The sequence below is a fragment of the Hippichthys cyanospilos genome, chromosome 8, assembly GCF_059441005.1.
Source record: "Hippichthys cyanospilos isolate Australia breed blue-spotted pipefish chromosome 8, RoL_Hcya_1.0, whole genome shotgun sequence".
NCBI lineage: Eukaryota > Metazoa > Chordata > Actinopteri > Syngnathiformes > Syngnathidae > Hippichthys > Hippichthys cyanospilos.
The window spans coordinates 7740001-7755498 of NC_142376.1; the positions used below are offsets into that span (position 1 = coordinate 7740001).

The window sequence follows — 15498 nt, forward strand, 5'->3', positions numbered from 1 at the left end:
AATTTTCTGGCAACAAGATCAGTACAAACTGATGTTTCACAACCATTTGACAAACGTTTGCAACCTTGAACGAACCAAGAAAAAAAAAAAAACTCAGTATCTTTTCTTTCACTCGCCACGGTTTGCTCCTCAATGTGATAAGAAAATTTACTTGCCCCCAATTTTTTTAAATTGTTTTTTTACTTCAGTAAATTTAAATAAAAGGTATAGTGGATCATGTACAGTCAAACCTCTCAGTTGATTTTTACAAAGAATTTTGTAACACAACTCTGGCATTGGCTGCCAGTAGAAGTATTTACTTGACAAAAACGAGCAAATCCGCTTTCATTTCAATAAACGACGCACACTGAGTCACTTCATTGTACTGCAACACTCCGCTGTCGCCTCTTCCCCGACCGATCCGTTTGGGGATTACCAGAGCTAACGAAGGCATCTTTTGCAACAATACCGCCGCCACTAATTAAAGCCGCTTCTAATGAGGGCTCATTGATTGACACAGCGGAGTTAGCCTCTCCCCTCACCAGCGTCAACTATGACAGCCACATGATGAGGCCGACGACAAGGCTCCCCATGCAGGGAGATGACAGGGCGTCACTGCGCCGCCACCGCCGCCGTGACGTCCCTAAACAATGTGACACTTTCACTTCTTGCTATGGATGCTATACGTACATAACGCTGATTGTACAAAATTCCTACACGGTAGTTGGATTTTTATTATTATTATAAATCAACCGTTTATAGAAAAAAACCGCGTCAAACATTTTGCACATTCATGTTTCAATGCCTATTGACGTTTGTGCAGTTTCTTCTGGGGTGTACGCCTTGGCCACTGGGGGCGGTATTATACAGATTTACATAGTAAATGAAGATGAGTTTCGCAACTAAGTGAGTCGGGGAGCTGTAGTAAAAGTCTTTAAAAAATGACCATATGCTAAACACGATTGTATGATTGTAAATAGTGTCAAAACACTAAATAAATTAACATTCCAACAATATAGTTTATTCAGGACCATTAAATATGGAATCTTACAATTTTAATGTCCAGTATAATGTAATGTATATTAGGGGCGCTTCCATTTTGAACCGGGAAATCCTTTTTTTTTAATTAAAAAATATGTGTGCATCAAATCAAAACGAATATGAATCCTTCTGCTTTGCAAAATTTTGAAATATATATTTAGTTGTGCTTTATTGTGCGGATATGTTTTAGAACACAGGTGTCGGACTCCAGTCCTCGAGGGCCGGTATCCTACATGTTTTCAAACCTTTTCCATCAAAACACCTGATTCAAATGTTTGGGATGATTTTGAAGCTACTGCGGAGCTTGCTAATTACCTAATCATTTGAATCAGGTGTGTTTGGGAAAGAAAACCGGAAAACATGCTGGATGCCGGCTCTCGAGGACTGGAGTTCGACACCTATGTTTTAGAAAGACAATGTCAAACCAACACTATTGACCCATCGCTTGTAGAACGCCTACCTTTGGTGAGCACCTCCGCACTTTCAGGGAGTGCTTTATAATGTGAATGACAAAGAAGGACCATCTGCACTGACCTAGACCTACAGACGAAAACATTCAGCTGTCATCGCTTGAGATTTAGCTTTATAAAGCACTCTTGTACCCTACCGAAATGAATGGTAATCCAAAGCGAGTCCAACTGAACTGAAATTCACGCTGATGTAGAACTATAGAAACGAGCAAAATACAAAGCGACATCGCATCTATCGACTACAGATACGATAAGCCAAAAACATTATATTTCATCAGTCATAATCTTCGTAAAGCCTCTTCTGAACAAATCGTGTAAATGTAGCTCATGAATCATCCGCTGTTTGTACATTAAATTCCTGTCCATCCAACTGACTTCACAATACGCGGCATTTCCATACTGTACGTCCACCATCCCGTCAGCCGGCGTATATATTACCAGTGACAGACACGAATCACGGCAAAGAGGCCTCGCTCTAGGGTCTCGGGGAGCCAAGTCGACAATGAGGGCCAAGTGTTTCAGTAAATCTTATGCGAGCCCCAACGGCCCCTCTGGCGGGGCCTCGGCGATCGGATTTGAGAAGCCCCGAGGATGACAGGTGCTTTCCGTAATGCCTAACTGATGAGAGCCAATCAGTGCGCCCCGATTCTGCCGGCTGGGCCGTTGTTGTCATCTGGCCCGCCAAAGTAAAGATGAGCTTGACTGACAGATGCATGCGGGGTTCACAGTTTATTGGTTTCTACGAGAGAGCCAGATATGCCAATTTAGACGGGGTAGTGACAAAAAGTTCCTGTCTAAATGGAATAATTTTACCATTGGGAATTCTCAGCTGGGAGAAGAGGGGGCATTTGTGGGTGTAGCCATCTTTTAACAAGGCCTGAATGACAAACACGTCGTACGGTTAGGGGCTGACAGAAACGCCGGCTTTTGATGCTTCACAGGGGATCCATGAAATAAACAATAGGCGGAGGAAGTGGAGAACTTGAAATCAAAACGGAGTGAGGCTTTAGCCTTTCAACACAATAAAAGTAAAACATGAGTGTGTGGGTGCAAACTTTTTTTTTTTTTTTTTTTTTTTTTTATTTGCGTCCTGCTCAAATTTATGTTGTGGGTGAACTTCGGATATGTCACAACTGGTTTGGAGAGGTTGATACAAACTGACGCACAAATGAAAAATGCTAACTTTTTAGCATTTAACCTCGTACGTTTCAATGGATTTGCAAATACATTTGAACACTTGCTGTGGAAAAGGGTTAAGACCTGTGTTAAGTTAAAAAAAAAAAAGTTGGCAGAATTCTCACTTTAATCTCAGAATTCACACTTTTGTCATTATTTGTCTTTTCAATATTTTGACTAAGAATTCTGACTTTATTCTGAGAATTGATTAAATTGAAAAGTAACAAGTAATTATCACTTTGCACTTCGAATTCTGACTTTTCTCAGAATCCTCACTTTAAAGTCACATTTTATTTTCTGATTTTGACTGTAAAGTGAGAATTCTGACTTTTAATTCTTTTAACTGAGAGCCAAGGTTCCCTACTTTAAATTGAGAATTTCATTGTCTGAATTCTCAGATTTTATAGTGAGATTTCTGACAATAAAACCAGAATCCTGACATGACAGTTTCCAACTTTTTTTTCATATAATTATTCATGTTTAAACATATTTGCCAGTACATTTAAACATTGCCAGTCAAAAGCTTTTTTTTTCCATGTTTGCACTTTCACATTTTCATAATTACATGCAAAGCAACACAAATATTCACAAGTCCTATTTTCTTCAAGTTTTTAGTACTACAGTATATAGACTAGAATATGAGAGTAATTTTTGAAATGTCGGCATTCCAACACCACTCAAAAAAGTTTTAACGCCAACGCCTTGATGGGGGGGGGTAAACAGTGTTATATGGTAACAGGTGCTTTTCCAGTGTAATAACAAGCCAACAAAACACATTCTGTGTGTTTTCGGAAATCAGTCAAAATGTTGTTAAATTAAATACTAAATTGGATTAAGTACATCCCGCACATTCGCTAGAAAGAGCGGCGACGACCTCACCCAGAATCCTCACGGTCTGGATCCTTGGTCTTATGAAGTGAATGGCGAGGAGATGGACGCGGGAGTCGTTGAGTGACATATAAAAGAATTTATTTCTCATGTGCACAAAAGGAATTGGAACAGAAGTGAAACAGAGCAATGATTGAGGCCACAGGGCTTTCCATATAGATTTTCTCCACAAAAATCCTTATTTTTTTTTTCTTTTTTTTTTCATGTCCATGACACATCTCCTGTTTCGTCTTTACTACAGAGCCATTCCCTCACAGGTACTCCACTTAGCGCAGCTAAGATTCCCGTCGAAATGATGGCGGCGTGCACTCTGCCCTCCCGACTTTTTCCCCCAACATGTCCAGCTGCATGTCGACAGAAATAAGCGAGCGCGACATCACGGTACCAGAGGATGTTACTCGGAATGAGATGAAAGCGTCTATACATTGAGAGCTGACCGTAAATTGGATAAACCCAATGATCACAACATCTATAAATGGCCGACGGGACAGCAGTAATGTCGTTTGTTTTTTTTTTCTTTTTTTTTTTTGCCACCCACTAACCCTTGCTGAAAGCAACGGAGTTATGCCGCACTCCGTAGTCTGAGGCCCAACAACAAAAGATGATACAGAAAGCCATTTAACTTGTTGCATAGTGACATAAAACATCATCATGGCGTTATCGTGGACAAGAAATGACAAGGGCAGCCTACGGTTTGCGATGTTAGCCCGGGGTTTACACAGCAGTTGCGCCTTCCTCTACTGCACAACGTGACAATTAAGACACACATGTAAAATGCATGGGTCCGTTTATCTACAAAGGGAGCCGCTTCAGTAGTGTGATACCGCCACAGTATTTACAAAGAAGAATTGTCCTCACAATATTCACAAATCGTTCTACAAAGCAGCGGGAACACAAGTCGCCGGATTTCACCTCGCTCGTCGTCAACGTTGTTAGCGACGTTATGTTTTCGGAGATAATACTGCTTCATGTATGCACATGTACACTGTAAATAAAATATTAAATATCAAACTAAGTCTTTGGCAAATGTAGTTAAAAGTACATTCACAAAATAGTCACCAAAAAAAAAAGGAAACAATATTTTCTTTCAGTCCACAGCGAGAGTTAAACGTGAGGCAAAGGACAGTGGCGTGAATGGCATTGAAGTGGTATGGCGTTGAACAAATAGGTTTATAAGGCATACATTGAAGCTAATTTACAGTTGGTATGCTCAACTGTAGGCATCTAGTGGTATGACTAAGTAGCTGAATAGGGATTTTTTTTTTTAAGTGTAGCCAAGGAGCTATGGCTTACAAAGTCCACTGACTGACTTTTACTGATGTCTACGCACACCACGTTTGTCATGTTGAAAACGGGAGAAAAAAATCGGAGGATTTGGAAAATAAACTAACTACGGTACAGTATAGTGCAAAAAAAAAAGGATGTTCATGGACATAGGAATATAAGCAAAAATGTGAACTACGCTCAAAGTCTTTGCTTTTTTTTTTACATTAAAATTTGTGAGAAAAAAATAACTTAACATATTCAAAATTCCGAGTTGACGTTTATTTTGAAAAACAATTTACATTTGATTGATTGCCACATTGGTAGTTGATGCTGCCGTTTGTTTGTGGGGTCAGCAAGGAGAAAATGCTACCGATAACAAAACCGAACCACCAGAGTCACGGCGTTTCGGCAACATGGAGCCAGGGTGATAACGTCAAACCTCCAAACACAATTCTCGTTACCACCAAGCTATGAAAGCATTTTTTTGCTTTGTTTGCTTTTAAAGTCCCTGTAAAGTGAAAATAAATGTTTTCTAAATTTCAATTGCAAAAATAAACTTAAATCCTGCGGTTAGAATATATCCCACCAGTTTGTTTTTCCCACCATTGGGAAAGAAGCTAGCTATCCGCTAGCTTGCAAGCTAACACTGGACAAGCAGTGGGCTCATCCCCCGCATTGCCTAGTTAATTGGGAATTTTGATAACAACATTGAACAGTTGAGTAAATTGTGGCATCCAGATGCATCTTCAGGTTGTAGGCCAAGCTAGCTAGCTAGCTAACTAACTTGCTAACGTAACACAAAGAAACTTGCAGTTTTGCCCGTTACGTGAACAAATGCACTTAGGTTCTTCTACAGTTAGTCACCAAATTGTGTCACTGTGTGCAAAAAAAAAAAAAAAATCATTTCATAAACTGAAGAAGTCAAAAAATAGCTTATCATTATATCGCCACAATCACGTGTTGCAGTCCTTGTATGTACGCATTTTGATCTATAGCTCAGAATTCACTTTACAGGGTCTTTAAGAGCACAAAGATACCGCCGCTGAGGATGTGAAAGGATCGCGAGGATGCATGAGAAAAGGAACAACACCAATAACAGCAACCAAGAGGCAAAAATAAAGAGCCTTTTTTTTTTCCTTCCACATGGAATCTTCACAAGTTTTCAATTTATATTTCATAATATATATAATTATATAATCTCTTCAAAGTCATTCTGGAAATGTTCGGGGGCTGTGGGACAGACAGTGAGGGTGTGATGTTCGCGGTGACTTTTTATGGGCCGAAGTGTGTGACGTTGACGCATTGGCATCCACCTTGCCGCTCCTTCCTCTCGTCCGCGTGACCTGCTGGCTCTTCCTCACAAATTCCCTTTGACCTGAGTGTTTTCTCAGACGGGGACAATATGGAGGCCGAAGCCGTGGCCCTGCAGTTTGAGCTGGTCTCCATGGTAACTAGTGGCGGTCGTAGGCAGCGGCAGCAGTGGGAGGTGCGGAGCCACGGGATGCGGCACTATAATAATAAGGGGAACCTGAAAGTTAACAGAAGAACGAGCCGTTGGAAAACACCATGGTATCCACATGAGACTTGTGTGCAAGACGCTTTTTATCTCCAAATGCAACGGATGGTTTACAAACTTCTCATACAAGAGTCACTTACTTAGTAATGCTGGATTGCTGAACCGCCATGCTTCGTTATAAGTAGTGTATTGTGGATGAGAATAAGGGTTTCCAGAAAAGTCCCCTCCTATAGAAACAGCAGAAAAAAAATGGTACCAATATTGATTACTTTTCTTTTACTGTTTGCCACATAATCCATGAGTGTTTTCACTTTGTATTTGTGTGTTTTCTCTTTGTCCTGCTTGGAAGTTAACATCCGACTATGCACGTGATATCAATGGGAACACAATTTTTCGAGAGTTGAAACCAGCACTATTCTTCTTAATTCCTACTTTTTTATTTTCGTTTGCAGCCATTAATACAGTTGTATTGATTTATTGGGAGCTGTACACACCTCTCACTGCGCTATACAGTTAAGTCCAATCGAGATCATCACTTCGGATGTGCTAGAGAAATCCCAGTAGATAATATTAAATCAAACTATTGATATATTAATTATATTAATCTGTTACTATTAATATTAAATCAACTTCACTGTTTTAGAAGTCATTTTAGAAGCTATTTCTCTGTTCGCAAAGAAACATTTTCAAATATTTAGTTAATGTGTAAAATGATGTTGCTGTACATTCTTCTATCTATTCATCCATCTTAGATAACAGACATCATTGATTTAAAATTCCAAGTTCACTGAGCCAAGAGTGTTAGAAATAGCTCTTAAAAAGTTCAATGAAAATTTAAACAAGTAAATTCCGTAGCTTTCCATAGATTTCGAGAGTAAATAAGTGTTTCAAAAATTTTTTAAATGGCTGAAATTGTCAACTGTCAAGTTGTGTGGTGCAAGACTTGCTAGCATGAGTCCGACTCTGGCCTCCCTGTATGGAGTTTGCATGTTCTCTCCGTGCCTGCATGGGTTTTCTCCAAGTACTTCAGTTTCCTCCCACATTCCCCAAAACATGGATGGTAGATAGAATGGACACTCCAAATTACCCCAAGGTGTGTTTGTGAATGTGATTGGCCGTTCGGTGTCTGTGTGCCTTGCGATTGGCTGGCAACCAGTTCAGGATCTTTTGTCAGCTGTCATATTGAAAAGACGAATAACGATGTTCGTCAAAAACTACCAAATTGAGCTCAACTGCATTACTTTGTGGAAACTGGTTCATGCTTACGTGAATTTGTTTTCCCATCAAAACCAGGTTTCTCTGTCTAGTTCCTTAGAGCGATGGAGTTTGATGCCGCAAAAGGCGTTTGAGTAATCAAGGGGTTTTTGAATTGTTTCCGGCGGCGTTCTTTCATTCACCCCAGCTTGTCGTGTAACCAGAGCTCATCCCGGGGAGAGATAGTGATTTAAATATTTACAGGCCCTCCACGCCTCTGTGTTTTGACCCTTAACTGTTTGCTATGAACCTGAACTGCAGGTTAAGTAGAGGGGAAAGAGATACGCTCGGCAGCCCCGGGTGTCCGGGGAGGCGAAGAGAGGAGCGAACGGCGCTGTTTATCGACAGGGCTGGTGAGAGTGTGCCGTGTGGACACGGCAAGGGTAATGAGCGCTGGGAGCTGGAGTGTAACTGAGAGGAACTGTCCTATCTCATGGCCACTGATTGTGGTGATCGCCTATTGAGTTCATCTAATGTCCTCGTCCTCAGACGCAAACCGCAATCTAACACAGCTATAACAAGCTTGCCTCAATCCCGCCTCTGCTTTCACATTAGCCAACCTGTTAGGAGGCGGTTGTCGTTGTTTTTTTTTTCCCTCTTGTCACGGAAACAAGGATGCACGAGTAGAGCCCACCTCATACTCCTTTAAAAAGATTAACCGAAGGATCCTGAAAGTACGACGTGTCGCCCACCTGGAACCATTCCAGCGAGTGTGGATGTGGGGTAGCTGCCTTGCCCCGTCGGCGGGACGTGAGGCGGGTATCCTGGTAAGGTGGTGCTCGCCATGTCTCGACCTGGAAGGAAACATGGATTGATATATTTTTTGGTGTTTAAATGTACAATGTATTTTTCTCAAATGTTTTTCATTTGTTTAGCAAATCTCAATTCAGAGTGACAAATGTACATTATGAAGTAAGCACACTTTTTCTCTGATTTGGAGAAATGTGCCAACGAGAGAGTCAGAAGTACTGAATACTTATAAACCTGTATTATTTCTAATTAGGGATGGGCGAGTACCAATACCATGCGCCTGTATCGGGCAGATACCTGGACTTATTTCCAAGGTATTTGTACTCGTGATAGCAGCTGATACGATAATCAATCCCTCTCTTGGAGCACTATTACGATTATGAGCAAAAACGTACACATTAGAAGAATAGAACATTGGCATTAATTGCATGAAATTTTAAGGACAATTTCAGGAAATTTTGTGTATCCAAAATACTAGAGGTTTTGCTACTTGGTATTGGTATCAGTGACTGCTCAAGTGTTGTACTTGTACTAGTATTGGTCTGAAAAAAGTGAGATCAAACATCCCTATTCTAAGTACTAAGAATACAATTACACGGTTTTTGATGAGTTTAGTTTCAGTGTATATACAATACATGGATTGGACATATCGGCATCAGCGTATCCCAGGGCATGACGCCACGTGACTTTCGAGAGAGAGCGTTTGAAATGATGACGTTTTCTCATCAAGGACGTTAATAAGCCAACGATGTAAGCGGCTTTAAAACTGACAGCAGGCCACCGAGAGCACTCTCTGATCTCTCCTCCGCATTCAGCCCTCTAATTAAATGTGACAGCGGCGGGTCTGGCTTGATGAAGGGGGCACACAGGACACTGAGCCACAGGTCCAAAACAGGGCCTAGCGAGCATCAGCCCTATTCCTCGCCCCCTTCTCCCCAATTTGGCCTCCTGTCGCCCCCTCAGACGTTGGGCCCGTCACGAGGCAAGGAGGTCCAGGAGGCCCATTGTTAAGCCCAGAGACAAGCGAGAGGTCATAGCGGGAGAAAAGCGGGGTGAAACAGGGGGAGAGGGTAGTTAGTGTTAATGAGCGGGAAGCTGTATTGCTTCTGTATAAACAAAAGTTAAAAAAAAAAAAGCCGGGAAGGTTGTTTTTTTTTTTTTTTTTTTGCATGCTCCTCCTTGGCAGATACAGATAAATCTCAAATAAATGGGTTAGTTGTTATAATTGAATGCAAATTGGATCGGCTTATGTGGGGCCTTAAAGCTGTACCTGCTATAAATTGCTGGCTGTAGCAAGGGCCACGGGCAGTAGAGGCATCTACAGAGAGGTTGGACTGCTGGGACAAGATGTCAGCTAGGGACGGCTCCCCAACAGAGGAGGGGGTGAAGGGGGCAAAGGATGCCTCATGGGGCTCCCGCTTTAAGCACATGGAAGGTGGATGGGATGGGTGACGCTCCGCTGGGTGGAAAGACAAGGGGAAACCATTTTCCAGATGTACGGATCACGCGGGACGCCTCGTTAGGGACACCTGCATAGTTTTTTTTATGACTGATACTATTAAAAAAAAAAAAAAAAAAAACCCAAACAAATACAACAAAAATCAAAGTTTTACTAGAAACAAAACATCACATCTTCAAATTGGTTGATAAATGACAATTTTGATTTTGATCAATTTTGGTAGAAAAAGGAAGTAAAAATAGCATGCAAGTATACTATAGTAAAAAATGCATGAAATTATCAAGTATTTAGAACAAACATTTTGTTTTTGCATTGTCCTATCAAAGGGTATGCTTGTTCTAACTGCTTCATAATTTCATGCAGTGTGTTGTTATACTTTGTTTCAAAGTAGATTGGCTCCAATTTTTTCTATCAACAAAGTTTATTAAAACAGACACTGATGTCTTTTTTTTTCTTTCTTTACCAAAATGCTTTTTGCTGGGCATGGGGTAGATAGCTGAATATTTTACATGGCTTACATCATTGAAAAATGTTTAAGAACCATTGCTTCAAGCAAAGTTAAAGTCAATTTGATGAAGTGGAGGATGCTTTATTACCCGTAAAGACTTTCACCTCACTGCATTGCATTTCTAGGAGTTAATAGCTAGCCGGCATTGGTATTTGAATGGGTTTCCAAACTTTTGACTGTTACTGTACATTTTCTGTATTCATACCTTAAAATGCTCTACAAAAACGCTTGGCATTTGAGCAGCGATTCCTCCAACGAAGCGGAACCATACATACAACTATATTGCACATAACCAAACATGAAGAACATAAAGCATTTCCCAATGTTTGTTTGGTTTTGAGGGGAGGGGAAGAAAAACATCATCCCACGGCTGTTTTCTCCCAACAAACAGCGCAAGCATTGGCCAGCGTACAACGCCGACGCCGAGGCTTTGATCTCATTTGGCTGATGAGCCCCGGCGTCTTTTCATTTCCGCCGACTTTGCCTCTCCAACCTATGCAATCAATGTACGCTCTGTGTGGACTCTTCCCGCGTCTGCCGCAGAGCCTCCTCTGTTCGCTGGGGCCTGCCGGGAGGGATGGCTCTTTCCCGACACCATGATAGGCTCATTAGCTGCTTCCCCACATCATTGTTGTTTTACAACAAGACTGTGTGTTGCGATTCCTCATTAAGATAAGGGCCGCTCTATGGAGGGGGAGATACAGCCCTGTCAGCACTATCAACCTAATGCCAGAGAATCAGGCAACGTTTCCCATAGAATGCCACAATGGACTTTCCGAGTCTCATTTATCCTGCTTTCCGCTCCGCGTCCGTGCGGCCGCTGGCGATGTAGTGATCAATTGCATGTTTGTAAAATGAACATTATTATATTAGGACGTACATGAAACCTAGTTGACTAGGTTTGGAAAAACACAAGACGATCCCGTTTCTATGCCGATGAAACACTCAACGCAAGCTGCGGGTTCATTCTCATGTTTTGTTTTTTCAGTGTAGTTAGTATGTTCTACAAGTATGCCTCTGTCGGTTTTGTCGTATTTTTGCCTTAATTGCAAAAACGTATGTAAAGATATTCAATGCTAGTTTTTTTTTCACTTTTTAAATTGCCGATAACACTATTACTTCAATCCTTTGGTCTTTACATCAAAGACATTTCACGTCCGCGGGAACTCATTGAAAGAAGATGTTATGGAGCTGAAATTTCACCCAGATAATGACAACATGTCAAAGTTCATAATGGTCCAACCACTTAGTTATCACACGACCAACCGTGTGCCATCCATTGGCTAAAATACTATGAGAATGATGTAGTAAAAAATGTCCCAAAAATGGTCAAAATACTGCACAAAGGTTAAAGTAAGACCAAGCTAACTCATTGCCGTGTTTTAGTTAAAATGTCATGAAATTATTGGAAATGTTCCTTTATTCTATTTTGTTATTTCTAATTTGTGATCATAAAACCGCTCCTAGAAATCGGCTGATACTGGTATCGCATGTACGGGTAACTTGAAATACGGCCAGGTAACAGCCCTACACCATCCCATTATCTGTAGTAAGGGGTGAATTTTAATTGGGTTAGTTTTAACAGACCAAACATGTATAATTAAACTGCACAACAATAGATAAATTAAGTTTATTGAACCCAAGTAAACTAAGTTGAACTTGATACCAGTATTTAACCATAAAACTAATGAACATTCTTGACATGATTTTTTTGAGAAGTCAATGAAAGTGAGGCGACTATTCGTAAGTTTTTGTCATGCAAAATGCAAGGACCTCAAGTTTTATTTTATCTCTTTTCTTTGCACCAACTTGCAAAACTAAATACAACTGGATCATTAACGTATTTTTCTTTTGTCAGTCAATTTATATTTTTCTTCATAGTTTTACATACACAACGACAACATAATTTTTCTGTCCAGCTCAAATGCACCGTATTTAACATTGTCACTACAACCACCTAGTTGAATACGATTTTCATGAACATTCCTTTTAATACTTTTCAACCAAACCTTAAACTATAATTTTGCTTCAAAGAAGTTCAGGAATATGAATCACATTGTCATTAACATAGATTAACTTGTATATCTAAATAGATACACCAGAAAGAGGTATTTATCTCAGAGCTATTTTGTTAGCTAGCGTGAATGCTAGCTTGCCAGGACGCTACCTCAACTGATACATTATTAAATGGATGTAGTGAGCTATTTATAGAGCTATCTTGTTAGCTAGCTGTCAAGTAAGCTTTCTCTCTAAATAAATGAGAAAAAAATAGCATTTTCTATTCAATTTATTTTGTTAATCATACAAATTATTCTATTGTAATTTCCATCGAGCTAGCTAACTCGTTATACAGTAGAAAGAAATAGCATCCCTTTTTGTCCTTGTGATGAAATCATTACCGCGTGGTTGACATGAATACACTATGTGGCAGAAGTGTGTGTATTGTAACAAGCGAACGCTATGTTTAATTGGCTCATTCGAAGCTGTCACATTTGCTGGAAAAGAAAGCGCAGTCCGCTTAAAGGATTATTGCAATAACACACATTCCTGCCTTTGCCTAATTATCTAGTCTCTTTAACGTTTTCAAATAGGGCACATTTCAAAAATCCCTGCGCTTAACAGATCGTGTTAGTCATTATAGTTAGGAATGATTGTAACATTCACCTTGAGCTTCATTATCATCACCCCAATCTTGATTTCACAGCCTGAAATATTGGAGTTTGCAGTTCAATTACAGAACCCACGTTGAGTTGAATCCAAACTTTGATAAAGCTTGCCAAGCATGGGTTCTCTGCTATCTCCACCATCCCCGCGTACAACTGCGGGCTTCTGTTTTCTCAACACCCGAGCAAACGTTGTCAAACAACTTACCGATACGGACGCTTCGTTCGAGATCAGTGAACTCTGAAACTAATCAGACACGCTGTTGCTTATTGTCCTGGAGACGAGGCCGGGCCCCGGGTAAAGGGAGCCTGTCAAATCACATGCTCTTGATGATGGAGATGGAAGATAAACTCGAGGTCCTTTGGGACCCTTCTTTCCAACAAACGCATCTCTCCGAGAGCAGAAATGCTATAGAGTTCTCCAGCATCTGTCTAGGCCGCGCAACCAACGCCGCATCCACAGACGCCATCAACCATAGAAATGGACTGTTAAGAACCCGCAGCAGCCCTCTGAGTGATGTGTTCACACAAAGCTGCCATAGTCTTCTCTCAAGTGAGCATTTCATCCTTAAACACACTCCAAGGAACTTTGGAGAGCAAAACACTTTTTGCTTTTTCCACCTTGCCCAAACATCTTCCATATAGAGAGACCTGTCCACTGCTCTCATTCCTTGTCACCAGTCCTGCTGTCACACATAAAAACCTGTTAAGCTCAGCGGTGATTGGACTGGCAGAAGCTAGCAATGCTAGGCCAACGGCATGGCTTATTTCAGGAGCCTGATGATTGGAGATCCAAGCCTTATGTCATTGGTTCATTTTAGCATGAAAACAGAACAGAAAACAGAACGGCGTGCCAGCCATGTCTGAATTATGAAACCTTGGAACTACATTTGCAGTGGTAGCTCTTGTTTTATTCAAGCAACTCGGGAAGCTACATTCGTCTGTTTTATCTCTTCCTCGTCTGCCGGAAAATTGCACCACTAATGACAATGCACATCCATCCATCCATCCATCCATCCATCCATCCATCCATCCATCCATCCCACTTATCCTCACAAGTTTCGCAGGCTTGCTGGTGCCTATCCCAGCTGACATGGGACATTAGGCAGAGGACACCCTGAATTGGTTGGCAGCCATTTGCAGGGCAGACAGAGATGAACAACCATTCACGCACCAAATCACACCTAGGGACAATTTAGTATGTCCAATAATGACAATGGACATCCATACAAAATTTACAAAAAGTTACAAAATGTTCCAGTTAATTTGCACTTTATTTGAAAAGTTAAATTTTCTAATCCAAAAAAAAAAACCCTTTGTAAAAACTCACATACTCGCTGTAGCGCCTTCATGTACGCCCATTGGAGAGCCACTGCTTTATATCATACAACCTCAAGCACCAACTCAAAAAACATCATGGGCAATTTTGGAAAATCCATTCAACCAATCGAAAGTGATGGACACACCACGGAATTGACCTCGTTGAGGGATTTGTGTCCACTGCAGGGGACATGTTTGATTCATTCGAGCTCCCCTACTAATTCCTATTGTGCACAGCAAAGGTCATCCTGGCCTCATATATTTAGGTGGGATGAGACAAAATGGACAAAACAGTAGACAGGACAAGAATATAGATAATAGGGTTTTTTTGTTTTAATTTTTTTTTAGTTAAAAAGTTACACAAAACAGAATATATTTTATAACTTAGATTTTTCAGTGTAGGCACCCTTTAGCCAAGACTTTGCACATTTAGATGCTTTATCATATTAGCTTTATTATATGGATGATGCTTTATGAACTGAAATGACTTTCATTTAAAAATGTTAACAGCATGAATTTGAAGGTGTTTCCAAACCTTTGACTGATACAATGAACTATACACAAATTGCAGTTATGCTGTGCAAGGGAAGAAGCAACTCAATCAAACCGTTGCTTCCACTTAGAGTATTCAGGTAAATAGAGGACACTATTGCTACTGCAACCTTGGAAGACAAACCTCAACTAATTCATTAATCATTCATATTTAATAGATTATGCAAATTCCAGGACATAAAAATCAACAAGATCAATAACTGTGTGGATTTTAATTAGGAGCAGAAACCATTTCAAGAATGAATATAATCTCATCGCTGCCGCTCCAGTACGGGAGAATAATTTATTGATAATTGGATGCCAGCCTAAGTGAGCAAGGTAATTTAGTATTTTTTCCCCCCTCTAGTCTTGGCATACATTCCTATTTGCTAGTATCACGCGCTAACTACCTACAGCCAATCAATCTCTGCATAAAAAATTAAGTCATAAAAGCCATCTGAAAACTAATGTTTGCAACGACCGCATCAAGGTTTGTTGACTTGAAACCCAGTTTTATCATTAAGCCTTTACGTTCTATGGCCCCTGGGCCCCCCAGGTGGCTTGGAGGCCACCTGCTATGCGTGTGCTCCCCAGAGCGAGACCGCTTTCATAGGAAGGGTCCGGTAGAAAGGAAGAAGGGGGGGGGGGGGGGGGGGGGGGGGGTGCACCTTTCTTCT

General features: G+C 40.8%; 1 protein-coding gene and 1 long non-coding RNA gene across 4 annotated transcripts in view; one reads left to right on the forward strand and one right to left on the reverse strand.

The window, feature by feature from the left end:
* LOC148420010 (uncharacterized) overlaps window positions 1-15498 on the forward strand; it is an 83582-nt gene that overhangs the window by 49615 nt on the left and 18469 nt on the right. The gene's annotated exons all lie outside the window — the stretch shown is intronic.
* The window catches only part of pax2a (paired box 2a), a 37125-nt gene continuing 26711 nt past the window's right edge, over window positions 5085-15498 (reverse strand). The window contains exons 9-12 of one of the 3 annotated variants that reach the window (XM_088422206.1): window positions 9611-9799; window positions 8283-8384; window positions 6477-6563; window positions 5085-6329 (exon numbers count right to left, since the gene is read on the reverse strand). In XM_088422206.1, coding sequence (XP_088278332.1) covers window positions 6208-6329; window positions 6477-6563; window positions 8283-8384; window positions 9611-9799 — 500 coding nt within the window. In that variant the 3' untranslated portion in view covers window positions 5085-6207. Of the gene's footprint in view, window positions 6349-6476; window positions 6564-8282; window positions 8385-9610; window positions 9800-15498 lie in introns of all 3 variants that reach the window. The other 2 variants (XM_088422207.1, XM_088422205.1) reach the window with 2 other exon arrangements.